This window comes from Erythrolamprus reginae, chromosome 1, assembly GCF_031021105.1.
Source record: "Erythrolamprus reginae isolate rEryReg1 chromosome 1, rEryReg1.hap1, whole genome shotgun sequence".
Classification (NCBI taxonomy): domain Eukaryota; kingdom Metazoa; phylum Chordata; class Lepidosauria; order Squamata; family Dipsadidae; genus Erythrolamprus; species Erythrolamprus reginae.
The window spans coordinates 379,278,365-379,293,196 of record NC_091950.1 but is presented as its reverse complement, the minus strand read 5'-3'; the positions used below and the strand labels follow the sequence as shown (position 1 = coordinate 379,293,196).

The 14,832-nt window shown below is 37.5% G+C and overlaps 1 protein-coding gene across 7 annotated transcripts in view; it reads left to right on the top strand.

The window, feature by feature from the left end:
• NRXN1 (neurexin 1) overlaps positions 1–14,832 on the top strand; it is a 921,413-nt gene that overhangs the window by 269,554 nt on the left and 637,027 nt on the right. For all 7 annotated transcript variants that reach the window (XM_070734726.1, XM_070734725.1, XM_070734724.1 and 4 more), the window contains one exon: positions 2,835–3,218. In XM_070734726.1, coding sequence (XP_070590827.1) covers positions 2,835–3,218 — 384 coding nt within the window. The remainder of the gene's footprint in view (positions 1–2,834; positions 3,219–14,832) is intronic.

Sequence of the window (14,832 nt, the reverse complement as noted above, 5' to 3'; positions counted from 1 at the left end):
CAGTGATACCTTGTTTTACAAACTTAATTGGTTCCGGGACAAGGTTCTTAAGGTGAAAAGTTTGTAAGATGAAACAATGTTTCCCATAGGAATCAATGAAAAAGCGATTAATGCATGCAAGCCCAAAATTCACCCCTTTTGCCAGCCGAAGCGCCTGTTTTTGCACTGCTGGGATTTCCCTGAGGCTCCCCTCCATGGGAAATCCCACCTCCGGACTTCTGTGTTTTTGCGATGCTGCGATTTCACTGAGGCTCCCCTCACTGGGAAACCCCACCTCCGGACTTCCATTGCCAGAAAGTGCCCATTTTTGCGCTGCTGGGATTCCCCTGCAGCATCACAAAAACACGGAAGTCCGGAGGTGAGGTTTCCCATGGAGTGGAGCCTCGGGGGGAATCCCAGCAGTGCAAAAATGGGTGCTTTGGTGGCAACGGAAGTCCGGAGGCGGGGCATCCCAGCGGTGGTGGTGGGTTTGTAAGGTGAAAATAGTTTGTAAGAAGAGGCAAAAAAATCTTAAACCCCAGGTTTGTATCTCGAAAAGTTTGTATGATGAGGTGTTTGTAAGACGAGGTATCACTGTACTTTGAAAACTTAGACTTAGATCCCACTTCTTTCATTTTTCTCTACTTTGTAAATATTTGTTTATGCATTTGGCATTGTTTGCTGGCAAGAGTATGATAGTGCTAATCAACAGTTCAATTCTATTATAAGCAGCCTTATGGATATCTCCTCAGAAACAACAGCCTGTTTTGTTCAAAAGTTTACATTTAGGAAAGTAAATTTTTGAAATTTAGCCTATACAATTGACAATATTTAGGGAAATGTTCCAAAGCTTAGATTGAATAAATTGGGTAGAAAAAACTAACTTTTTTGCAGCATGGGTACTCTAGCTTGAGGCATAACTTTAAAAAAATATCCTTCAACTGATACTGCTATTATTTAAGAAACCTTGATGAGATTAAAACTCTTTCAAATAAATAAAAAAAATAGGGAAAATGAGTTTGATCCATTCAGGTGCCTCATTTTTTAACCAGGTCTTATTTGTCCCAGTATTTTGGGAAGAGCAGTCTGTGTCCCAAATGTTAAATGACTAAAATAATACATAATGATGATTCTAAATAGCAATGTCAGTCAAAGTTTGTTCATCAACTGCTGCTCCGTGTACCCCAAGAACAAGACAAACAAATTATGTAAATGTGCTTAGAACAGAAGAATACTAAAATCATATTTAATGTTTAATAGCAAATCATTTCAATATAAAAAACAGCTGGAAATTTTCAGATCATGTTTTTGATCCTAGCACTGTTTTCATCTCCCATGTATCCTGAAAATAACAGTGGAGGCCCTGGTTTGGATACTATCTGATAACTCAGAGCAAATTGGTGCCTCATTTTTTAAGGACGCTATGGAAAGTCAATTGAAAATAACAGTGGAGGCCCTGGTTTGGATACTATCGGATATCTCAGAGCAAATTGGTGCCTCATTTTTTAAGGACGCTATGGAAAGTCAATTGAAAATAACAGTGGAGGCCCTGGTTTGGATACTATCGGATATCTCAGAGCAAATTGGTGCCTCATTTTTTAAGGACGCTATGGAAAGTCAATTGAAAATAACAGTGGAGGCCCTGGTTTGGATACTATCGGATATCTCAGAGCAAATTGGTGCCTCATTTTTTAAGGACGCTATGGAAAGTCAATTGAAAATAACAGTGGAGGCCCTGGTTTGGATACTATCGGATACCTCAGAACAAATTGGTGCCTCATTTTTTAAGGACGCTATGGAAAGTCAATTGAAAATAACAGTGGAGGCCCTGGTTTGGATACTATCGGATACCTCAGAGCAAATTGGTGCCTCATTTTTTAATCAGGTCTTATTTGTCTCAGTAGTTTGAGAAGAGCAGTCTGTGTCCCAAATGTTAAATAACTAAAATAATAGATAATGGTGATTCTAAATAGCAATGTCAGTCAAAGGCCTCCACTGTTATTTTCAATTGACTTTCCATAGCATCCTTTTTTCATACTCATACCTGTTACTTTTAAAGTTGTTTTTAATTATTCTGGATTGTTCTTCAGTGCCATTTTTCGTTCAAGTTATTTATGTAACAGTGGAAACGTTTCAGTACTATGTACATATGAGGCAACATATGTGGGAACATTCATTTCATTTTTCTGCTATTTTTTTTACATTTTTTTATTTTTTTATTTTCAATTTCATAAAATTAGAGTCACCCATTACCAAGAATAATCCTTCTAGAAATATGCTGGTTATATTTTTTGTCTCCTAGTCACATGGTGTTTATATTCATGCATTGACTGACTGATTGACTGACTGACTGATTGATTGATTGATTGGTTAATGTTCTTCTTAGAAGAAAAAGAACCGAGTACGGTGCTAGGCTGTTACAAAATGTTTCATCTTCATACTAATGAATACAGATGATCAAATTATATGCTATAAAGGAATTAAATTGGTTTCATCTCACAATCTTGCGTAGTATCTACCACGTTAGAAAATCAATATATCCTCTTGCAAATATATTGTAGAAAATTGCCTTGTTTTTATCAGCAAATTAAACAAATGAACATAGAACTATAATTCATTCCACATTATTAATTCTTGTAATAACAATTGAATGAGTTATTTCTATTCCTTTTAAAAATCATTTATTCAAGTTTCCATTTTTCTCCAAATAAATGCATGTGGCCTTAAGAAATATTTATTATAATTACTGGGGGTGGGGGAGATGACTTTCACTGGGAAACAGAATATAAATACCAAAACTAAATAGTTAAAACTTGTTGTCTCATATAAATTACTTATGCTTTGCTCCTAAATAGGTACCATTTCTGTCAACACGATGCGTACTCCGTATACTGCGCCAGGAGAAAGTGAGATCTTGGACCTAGATGATGATTTATATCTTGGAGGTTTGCCAGAAAATAAAGCTGGCCTTGTCTTTCCAACGGAGGTCTGGACAGCCCTTCTAAATTATGGCTATGTGGGCTGTATTCGAGATTTGTTTATTGATGGACAAAGTAAAGACATCCGTCAAATGGCAGAAATCCAGAGCACATCTGGAGTGAAACCCTCCTGTTCAAGAGAGACAGCAAAGCCATGTCTAAGCAACCCATGTAAAAACAACGGTGTATGTAGAGATGGCTGGAACAGATATGTCTGTGATTGCTCTGGTACAGGCTACCTGGGCAGATCATGTGAACGAGGTAAGTCACTATCTTCAGACCTTTGGTTTGCAGAATGAGGACAGAATGAAGTGAAACAGTCATGCACATTCTACTGATGTAGTGTATGTGGGGGTTTTTTCTGTGTACAATCATATAGATCAATCATTTGGCTGATAATAAACATTATCATGTTGGTCATGACCTTTAAAGCCCTACATGGCATTGGACCAGAATACCTCCGGAACCGCCTGCTACCGCACGAATCCCAGCGGCCGATAAGGTCTCACAGAGTTGGCCTTTTCCAGGTCCTGTCGACTAAACAATGTCGTCTGGCGGACCCCAGGGGAAGAGCCTTCTCTGTGGCAGCCCCGGCCCTCTGGAATCAACTCCCCCCGGAGATTAGAACTGCTCCCACCCTCCTTGTCTTCCGTAAACTACTTAAGACCCACCTATACCGCCAGGCATGGGAGATCTGAGACACCTTTCCCCCAGGCTTATTATAATTTATGTTTGGTATGTATGTGCTGTTTGGTTTTTAATTATGATAGGGTTTTTAGTTTTGTTTTTTTTAATATTAGATTTGTGCCTGTATAATATTGTTTTTATCGTTGTTGTGAGCCGCCCCGAGTCTTCGGAGAGGGGCGGCATACAAATCTAATAAATTATTATTATTATTATTATTATTATTATTATTATTATTATTATTAATCTATAAAGCACCGAATGAAGTAGTCGACAAAATATTCCATTGAGAAACAAAAACTTTCATGAAAATGATCTAACCTTCAAATATAAATTATTACTGAGTGGAGCAAACTTATATAGATTTTTTTTTCTTTATTTTTCTTTCAAAAATTGGTATCCAAGTAGGGTTTGCGCTTATTTTGCTGGTAATAAAAATGAGGAAGGTGTCAAATAGATCTTGCGTTATTAAATAAATACTGAAATTTTTGAATAATATTCTATAACTCTAAAGCTGTTAACCATAAAAAGCTTTGCAAGAGTAGTTTGCTCCAAAGGTAATGAAATGTGAGTGAGGAGCTGCTTCAATGTGGTTTCATGAACATGGCCTCCTGCCTCTAAATCAGCTGTATCAAACTCACAACAATACATTGTCGTCACATGACACGTCACAACTTTTTTCCCCTTTGCTAAAATGAGGGTGGGGTGGCCAGCATGTGACAAACCTGGCCTGCTTAGTTTGACACCTAAACATCTAAACAATGAAGTGGATGTGGGGTGGTCTTTTATTTAATGTCAGTTTGGGGACCTGTTCTGGAATGTCCAGGAATTGGACATTGGAGTGAATGGAATGGAATGGTTCGTTTTTTATGTTTTGGTTTTTTTTAGATTTTTTAATTAATTAATTGGATTAATTAAATTGGATTACCGTATATACTCGAGTATAAGCCGACCCGAGTATAAGCCGAGGCACCAATTTTTGCCACAAAAACTGGGAAAACGTATTGACCCGAGTATAAGTCGAGGTTAGAAAATGCAGTGGCTACTGGTAACTTATAAAAATGGAAAACAATAAAATTACATTAATTGAGACATGTTTTAGAATATTTATTTTAAAGAAAACCAGTAAACTAGCTCTGTAAACTTAAAAGAGGGTAAACAAATTAACAATATTAACAATAAATTAAAAAGTAAAAAAAGTAGCTCGATCAGGAACAAAGCTAAAACCTAAGAGTTAAAATCCTTCAAAACTGGATTCCTTCTCATCATTAATTGGATTTACATTATTGTTCTGTTTTTATATATGCTGTGAGCCACCCTGAGTCCTTGGAGAGGGATTGCATACAAATCCAATTAAATAAATAAACAAACAAACAAACAAATAAGTGTATCCAAAGAAGAGCTTCAGCATTAGCTGCTGTGAGGTTATCAGCATAGAAAACCAAATAGATAGATAGATAGATAGATAGATAGATAGATAGATAGATAGATAGATAGATATAGATAGAAAGATAGATAGACAGACAGACAGAAAAATAGATAGATAGATAGATAGATAGATAGATAGATAGATAGAAATAGATACAGATAGATAGATAGAAAAATAGTTAGATAGAAAAATAGATAGATAGAAATAGATACAGATAGATAGATAGATGGATGATAGATAGATAGATAGATAGATAGACAGATAGATATAAAGATAGACAGACAGATAGAAAAATAGATAGATAGATAGATAGATAGAAAGAAATAGATACAGATAGATAGATAGATAGATAGATAGATAGATAGATAGATAGAAAAATAGATAGAAAGAAAAATAGATAGATAGAAAGATAGACAGATAGAAAAAGAATTCCTGTCTAGCTCTGCCTCATAACACATTATTAGATCCTATCCAAGCAAGGACAGCAACTACCACAAAATACCATTTTTTAAACAGTTTAAATCCTTTCAAAGGAGGGGGAGGAGAATCTGACAGCAGGGGGCCTTTTTAATCCGGCGAGGGGGGCGTTTGCCCAGGTTCGCCTGGTGCACCAGTTGCGGCCCTATCTGGACCGGGACTCATTACTCACAGTCACTCATGCCCTCATCACCTCGAGGTTCGACTACTGTAATGCTCTCTACATGGGGCTACCTTTGAAAAGTGTTCGGAAACTTCAGATCGTGCAGAATGCAGCTGCGAGAGCAGTCATGGGCTTACCCAGGTATGCCCATGTTTCACCATCACTCCGCAGTCTGCATTGGCTGCCGATCAGTTTCCGGTCACAATTCAAAGTGTTGGTTATGACCTTTAAAGCCCTTCATGGCACTGGACCAGAATATCTCCGAGACCGCCTTCTGCCGCACGAATCCCAGCGACCGATTCGGTCCCACAGAGTGGGCCTCCTCCGGGTCCCGTCAACTAAACAATGCCGGTTGGCGGGCCCCAGGGGGAGAGCCTTCTCTGTGGCGGCACCGGCCCTCTGGAACCAACTCCCCCCGGAGATCAGAACTGCCCCTACTCTTCCTGCCTTCCGTAAACTCCTCAAAACCCACCTTTGCCGTCAGGCATGGGGAAACTAAATATCTCCCCCTGGGCACGTTGAAGTTATATATGGTATGCCTGTATGTGTGTATGTTAGTATTGGGGATTCTCTTAAACTTGTAATATTTTAATTAATTGGATTGTATTGGATTGTTTTTCACTTGTTGTGAGCCGCCCCGAGTCTTCGGAGAGGGGCGGCATACAAATCCAAATAATAAATAAATAAATAAAATAAAATAATCCGACTCACCATTGCAAATGGCTGCCTTCTTTGCTTGAGCTAGGGAGAGGAACTACGGCGTGCCAGAGGGGACAAAAGCTGGTGCCTCCTCGCTCTGGCTCAAGCAATGGCGCCCTCGTGTGGTGACCCGAGTATAAGCCGAGGCTGTGTTTTTCAGACCATTTTTGGGGCTAAAAAACTCGGCTTATACTCGAGTATATACGGTAATAAGATTTTGTGTACTGTATATTATGTGTTGTGAGCCGCCCCGAGTCCTCAGAGAGGGGCAGCGTAAAAATCCAATAAATAAATAAATTGGAAGAGGCTTCTGCATATAGAAGTGCCAGAGAAATCCCAGAATCAAAATGAAATGTCTCAGTAAGACCAATTGCACTGCTGCTGCATTCTGCTCACATACTACAACACTTCACCATAAAGGCCTAAATGCAGTGAAGGGCTACCAAACTTTGTACTACCACACTGTGGGCGTGGCTTATACAGGACACCCTGCATTTTCTTTCAACATCTTTCAGTGCAAATTGGGTGATCTGGGGTGAAGCTCCATTTTCGCTACCCCACTGCATTCTACCCCGTCTGGGCAGTAGCCCACCTCTGCCTAAATGCCAGACACATTGCAGATAGCAATTTTTTCTCATACAACAAAGAGCTGTAGCTAACCACCACACTCATTTTCAAAGCAGGAAAGTCATTATGGTTTTCACAGGATAGCAGAAAAAGAAAATATTTAAGAGAATTTATAGATTATCAGTACCAAACAGAGACAGGGTTTTGGTCTGAGATTTTTCAGGAAAAAAGATGTTTTCTTCAGCCCACCAAGTGAAAGAAAGATCTCACTAGACTAATGAAATTATAAGGTTGGTAAGGACAAGAAATAGAGGTCTCTAGTCTATTGACAAAATTGAACGGGTCCAAAGACGGGCTACAAGAATGGTGGAAGGTCTTAAGCATAAAACGTATCAGGAAAGACTTAATGAACTCAATCTGTATAGTCTGGAGGACAGAAGGAAAAGGGGGGACATGATCAAAACATTTAAATATGTTAAAGGGTTAAATAAGGTTCAGGAGGGAAGTGTTTTTAATAGGAAAGTGAACACAAGAACAAGGGGACACAATCTGAAGTTAGTTGGGGGAATGATCAAAGGCAACATGAGAAAATATTATTTTACTGAAAGAGTAGTAGATCCTTGGAACAAACTTCCAGCAGACGTGGTTGGTAAATCCACAGTAACTGAATTTAAACATGCCTGGGATAAACATATATCCATTGTAAGATAAAATACAGGAAATAGTAAAAGGGCAGACTAGATGGACCATGAGGTCTTTTTCTGCCGTCGGTCTTCTATGTTTCTATGTTTCTAGTCCAGGAAACAGGAGCAAAATAGAAACAGCTGTATAGCAATCATGAAGAATAGTTAATGCAAGGAACCTCTTCTTAGGCAAAGAAGAAAGAAATAACAATTGGTATCTTAACCAATGGATAGTAATATAATTTTAGAAAAAAAACATTAGTAAATGGAATGTCTACTAAAGAAAGAGTAATTTGACAGGGACATTTTGGAATAATCAAAGCAAAGAACAAAAAAAAAATCCCTTCTGAACAGTATAAAGGAATTATATAGCAATTTTTATAGTTTATTTCTTGGATTTGTGAATCAACACCAGGCTTCAAGAGTCATAAGACAGATACTTCACATAGTGTCATAATACTTTGCTGTAGCATTGCTTTTACCTTTAGCATTTCCCAATCTGTCATTTTTTACATATATAGCCTTTGCTTCTCAAACTATATTACACAATTTGGTTAAGTCTCTGACAGAGAGGATTGAGCTATTTTATTGCCAGCACTTTAAATCAGCCATCCTACCACAGGCCACAATGAAGAGTTTCAATCTGATAGATGCCAGCATTTAGATAAGAGTAAACTGTAATGTTGTTTAACAGAAGGAGTATATGTCTTTGCTTAACTCAATCAGCAGAAGCCTTATTAATGCTGACTGTAATAGATCTCTTGTGTTCAAATGTTTCTCAAATCTTTCTCTCTGCTATGAGTCTACAGGAAATAAAAGGTGTAAATTAATCATGGACAGAGCTCCAACACCTCTGAAGTCCTCTGTTGTAGTTCTTATTGGTAATTGATCATGTTTGCAAGACATTTTCTGACATCTATACTCTAACTGTTCTCCCAAATGTTTCATTAATGTAGCTCCCCAGAATACCAAGGAGTTGAGGCAGGCTTTATGGTTTAATCAAAGACATTTGGGAGTGATCATCTCCAATCTTTCTGGTGGTGATGGAGATCTTATTAAGAATACTACCTGCAACAAATTCCCTGAAAAGACTCTGAAAGTGTTCTGGATTCACAGTCCCAGAGGAAATCAGTCACATTTATTTTCTATTCTAGCTGAGGTTATGTCTAGTTTTAAGGTTCAACTTCTTCAAGTAGTGATTTGTCTATGACAATGGTGTCAGAGAAAATGAAACTTTCTCTGTGCGTCCCTAAAAATATAGCTTGGGGAAGATAAGTGAAGCAGGATTTTAAGTTTAATTGAAAAACAAGAAAGAAAATCCATGATGGGGAAAGACAGAGCTAAATATTTAGCTAGTTGCTCCCTCCTAGAAGGAGTCAAGTGTAAAGGGTCTACACATATGTGCATTAGGATTAAATAAGAACCTTTATTAGCAATGAGCTTGACCATAGTTCTTCTTTGCCCTGACTTTGAGATCATAACAGAGAATAGGTCACCACAATGGTGCCTCTACCTTAGGGCAAGCTTTATTTATTTAACAATCATATTTGCATGCTACCCAGCATCCGAAAATCACTGTAATAGTGAGATGAACAACATATAGATTTAATAAATAAACAAACTTCAATTATTTTGGGCAGCTTCTGGCAGAAAAAAGGGCATACCCTCCTCTATTCTGCTTTTTTTGGAGAAGAACTTAGAGAAGGAACCTGCAGAACTCCAATGGATCCTTCTTCTTCTAGCCATGGATCATTGTGATCATTTCCCTTTTTCCTGCCAGAGAAAACAGAGACTTTCTTGGCAGTCTAGGTTGTTGTTGTTTTCTTTTACTCCAAAGTGGAAAGCATTCCACAGACTGATATTTCTATGTCATTGCAATGCTTCCCACCATGGATTATATAACCATACTTGGCTAGTGCACATTTGCAGTCTTCCACATGAAGAGGAACTCTGTGCAATCAGATTTCTCAGCATGTGGAATACTGTCGATTTCAATTCTTTGGTACAACCTATGATAACATTGACTAAAGTCTTACAATATACTATTAATGTATCACCTACCATACGTAGAAAATGAGGATTAAATGTGAACAGAAAAATATATATGAAAAACTACTTCAGCCGTTATGGGAAAAATGAGATCGTATTTCATTTTGCCTAATTCTCAATCAAATTTCCTTATTATTGCATTTTCATAATGTGAAATTGTGACCCAGTGCAATAAAATTCAGCATTCAGATGAGATAACTTACATAGCAAGTATGTAATGTATAGTTGTATTTCACTCAAAAGAAGAGAAATTATCAGAACTGAATAGACCAATGAAAAGAAAACTCAAATGGGAAGCCAAAAAAGGCAATCACACTCAAGAAAGCTTTGCTGTTGTTTAATATCACAATAAAAGAGGCTCTGCCATAATCAAAGATTGGTTCTGAATAATTTTAATAGAGATAGAATAAAATTATATATTATTATTATTATTATTATTATTATTATTATTATTATTATTATTAATTGGATTTGTATGCCGCCCCTCTCCGCAGACTCGGGGCGGCTAACAAGCATGATAAAAAACAACATGTAACAATCCAATTTAATAAAACAACTAAAAACCCTTATTATAAAAATCAAACATACACACAAACATACCATACATAACTTGTAATGGCCTAGGGGAAGAAATATCCTAACTCCTCCATGCCTGGCGACCAAGGTGGGTCTTGAGTAATTTGCAAAAGACAAGGAGGGTGGGGGCGGTTCTAATCTCTGGGGGGAGTTGATTCCAGAGGGCCGGGGCCACCACAGAGAAGGCTCTTCCCCTGGGGCCTGCCAAACGACATTGTTTGGTCGACGGGACCCAGAGAAGGCCAACTCTGTGGGACCTTATCGGCTGCTGGGATTTGTGCGGTAGAAGGCGGTTCCGGATGTATTCTGGCCCAATGCCATGTAGATAAGCAACTGGGTAAAGACTAACAAACAAAGAGTAAATGTAAACACTCATTTCTCACAATGTTGAGAGGTAACTAGCAGGGTCCCCAGGATTTTGTCTAGAATCAATGCTTTTAAAAAATATTTCCGTTGTGAGTATTCCCTGTCAGCCTCAGGAAGTGTCGGATTCGGAGGAGGACAAAGAGACAGAAGCTTTAATGTACCCTGATTTAAGAAAGTTGTCAGAGAGCAGTGGAGATGAGGGCATAGGAGAAAATGAGTTAGATGTTATCATTGAAAGCAGTTCATCTTCAGAGACGGGGGTGGGAGGTAGCTGACAGTCCCTGGGTGAACCCAAGATTTAGGAGATTCGCAAAAAGAAGGGAGGAGATATTTGGGGAAACGTTTTGAATCTGCAATTTAGAACAGTGTGTAAATGCATCATTTTCTGAAAGGTAGCAGAAACTAAGCCCCTTTCGTGCAAACTGCGTGTTGAAATATAGCCGCCATTCCTCGCTTCCGAGAAGTAAGCTTTTGATATAATTATGATAAACTTTGCAAATTTAGACTTGAAATGGTTCAGAGATAAGCTGTGAGCAAGGAGGTTCTCCTCTGCTCATTAGAAAAGAATGATAGCTTTGCAAACTCAGCTCTTTAGATTTGGAATGTGCCTTCGCATAGCGGCATTGTAACTGTGATGATCTTCTTAGTGTAAGAAGAGAAATAAATATTTACTAGTTTGAAAATCAAAGCCTTGAAAAGAGAGTTTTTGGAGTCGCTTCAGCTTGACCAGAACAATTTCTAAATGACCTGGAATCACCTGTGCTTAGTAGAATAGCCATGTTTGCTGATCATGCAAAATTTTTCTGAGTGGTAAAAACAATAAGGGTGCCCGAAACGCATCAAAGGAATCTCTGCACATTAGGTGAGTGGGTATCAAAAGGGAAGATGCCATTCAAGGTGAGCAAGTGTAAAATTATGCATGTTGATGCCAAAAGCCCCAACTGTTTATAAAAACTAATGGGATCAGAAGTTATAAGGAAAGAATTCATGGAATGAAGATATCAACATAGTGCATAACTGTTATACAAAAAGACCAAAAGTTTGTCAATAGAAAATGATATTGGAAATAGTGATGCCAATATTAAACCCCTGGCGCAAGTACTTCTAGAATATTATGTGCAGCTCTCTTTGCCACACCTCAAAAATGATGTAGTAAAGCTACAGACAGTTCAATGGATGGCAATTAAGAAGCTCAGGGAATGGGGCAAAATCCCTTATTTGAAGACTTTTGGGTATAGAAAGGAGGCAGAGGAGTGGATATGATTCAGGAATACAACATTATGCATGGTATCGATAAAATGGATAAGAAAAAATTTCCCCTTCTCAAAGTACTATAACTAGAGGTCACCAAATAAAATTCAGTCCTAGAAGAATCTAGATTTAAAAAAATGAAGTATTTGTTTCATACAACATATTATTTAACTATGGAATAAACTGCCGTAACATGTGGTGCTGACTTGGCTGGTTTCAAAAAAGAGTTGGATGAATTCATGAACATTAGAGATCAAAGTCTTGGTAGCAGTGGCTAACTTTGAAAACCATCTGATGGGAGACTAGTAGGTTTCTTTGTGCAGTTGCTGAGACATTGTGATATCAGACTTATGTACGTTATGCATGCACACATTTTTACTGTACAATAATTTTTTTTTTTACAAACACTCTTAGTGTAAAATAAAATTCAATCACTCTATAAAGAATGAGCAATATAACCCGGAGCTGAGGTAAAAGAAAGATATAGAATTGAATCTTCCCTGGTGGAAGGATATATGATTTTGTTTGTTTGGTGATGGTACACATATTTATGTTTTGAATTTATGTTTTATCTTTTTGTTAAAATTTAAAAAAATCAATAAAATTCATTTTTAAAAAACCAAAAAAAACCAAACACTCTTAGTGTTGCACACATAGCTGTGAATGGCTATATGACAACTCTTTCAACAACATTACACTTCCAAAATTGAGATTATTTACAATTAGTGATCATTTTGCTATAATCTCAGGCAATTAGAAATCATATTGATGTCACTAGGTCAGATTGTATGTAATTCTTACAAGCATTGATGGCATTTTATCTTGTTCGCTCCTCCCACAGTCATTTCTCTCTCTTTTTTGGTAACTCTCAGACAGTGTTCCCTCTAATTTTTTTTGGGGGGGGGCGGAAAAGTATAGTGTCTGAGCGGCACTCCCTTCGGGACTGGGCAGCACAGAAAAAATAAATAAATGAATGAATGAATGAATGAATGAATGAATGAATGAATGAATGAATGCATGAATGAATAAACAAATAAACAAACAAACAAACAAACAAACAAAAAACCCACCCTGTTTTGCCCCAGAGAATTTCAAAATAAAATACTGTACTGTGTGTCTATAACAGTGAGCTCATAAAAGGGCAACTCTATCAATATCAAAATGCCACTTAAATCGTTGAGCCAGTTTCAAACTAGATTTTGATTTTCTTTCTCTCTTCCTTACTCCCATTCTTTTCCTTTCTCTTTTCCTTCCTCTCTTTTTTCTATCTGTTTCTCTCTCTTCCTCTCTCTCTCCTTCCCTCTCACTCTTTCCCTCTCGGCTTCTGGGCAGGTTTGGAAAACTCTGAGTTGATGATGATTTTTAAGTGAGCGATTGCTCACTGCTCAGCTTAGAGGGAACTATGCTCTCAGATCTGTTTTATGTGAAGAAAAGCTTACTGCACAAAGACATGTTGACTCATTATAACAGATTATAGTTTATCCGTATACTATGTGGTCAATCAAATTTAGTTATGGCATGTTGCAGAATAAATTTACCATAAAGATCTTAAACTGACAAGCGCATTTGCCCTGCACTTGATTTGTAAACCACCACCACCCCAATTAGATTTTTAAAAGTCAGTGAAAGCCTGAGCAAAACCTTCACTTTCTCTCTTTAGGACTAATTGAGGTAGAACCTTCCATTTGTAATGTTATAAATAAAATCACATCCTCTGAAGAACCTGCTTATTTATTGTTTCAGAATATGAAACCTGTTGGCAGAAATCCAGGTATTCCAATGTCTCTTGACTTTTCTATTACGGGTAGACAATTACTGATAGGGGCTGGGTGGTGGTGGAAGGTGGTTGGAGTGTGTGTGCTGTAACTAGGCCATCAACTGAATTAGAAAACTCTTCAGTTAAATAGACATGGTGTACCACCCTGTGGCCAACTCCTGCTATTACACATGCAGGCACTTTCAAAGACAAAAGCATGGAGAACGAATAGAGGATTGTGAACAGACGAAATGTGCAGCTTTAAAAATAAAAAACTAAAGAGTGTTCATGCAGGTTATGCAGTTATTGAAAAGAGGATAACAACCATATCCAAGTCTATAAAATTAAAAAGAAACCTCTTTAAAAGTTTAATAAAATGCTTCAACATACACATAGGTACATATACACATACCATGGTCTTTTTCAGTAAGCTGATGAATTTCTTTGTTCAAGTTGTCTGCTTTTTTATTCCTGTTTTTATTATTTTTTTTATAAATAACTCAAGGCAACTAATATAGCATGATTTAAGCATTTTCCACGATTTAATTTTCTGAAACACAGACTTTGAGCTGCTGGGACCAATGTTAATCTGATGTACTCACAATGTTATCTGGCTATTTTTCCTGCAGATATCTGCAGTATTTATTCAGCACATGGAATATTGGATGTTACCGTAGAATTTCCCTATCTAGAGGAATTTATGTTCAAAGCATTTCTTTTTCCCCTTCTTCAATAATAATTGTATCCCAAAAGGCCATGCATTGATGTGATTACAACTTTTGGGATTCCAAAATACAAATAAATCCATCCTCTTCTACAGCATTATCATATTACCATTGTGTGCCTGCTGATAAAAAAAAAGTCTAGCCAATTAGTGTAACACCATTACGGTTGTTGCATGACATAAAAGAAAAGGGTAGCAGAAGTATATGGTTTTTTCAGCAAATAAAACTCTTTTTGGAAAAGTAAAGGAGAAACATGTTGAATGGAATGAGGAATTTGTGTAATACAGGAACCAAGGCAGTGATGGGCTGCTACGGGTCCAGTCCGGTATGCAGAACTGGTAGAAAAAAATTGGCTTTTTTTCTTTTTTACCCTTCTAGGCTCTGGTTATATTTTTCCTACCACAGTAAATGAGGTTGAATGTGTATACTTTTAGAAGAACTGTGCGTGCA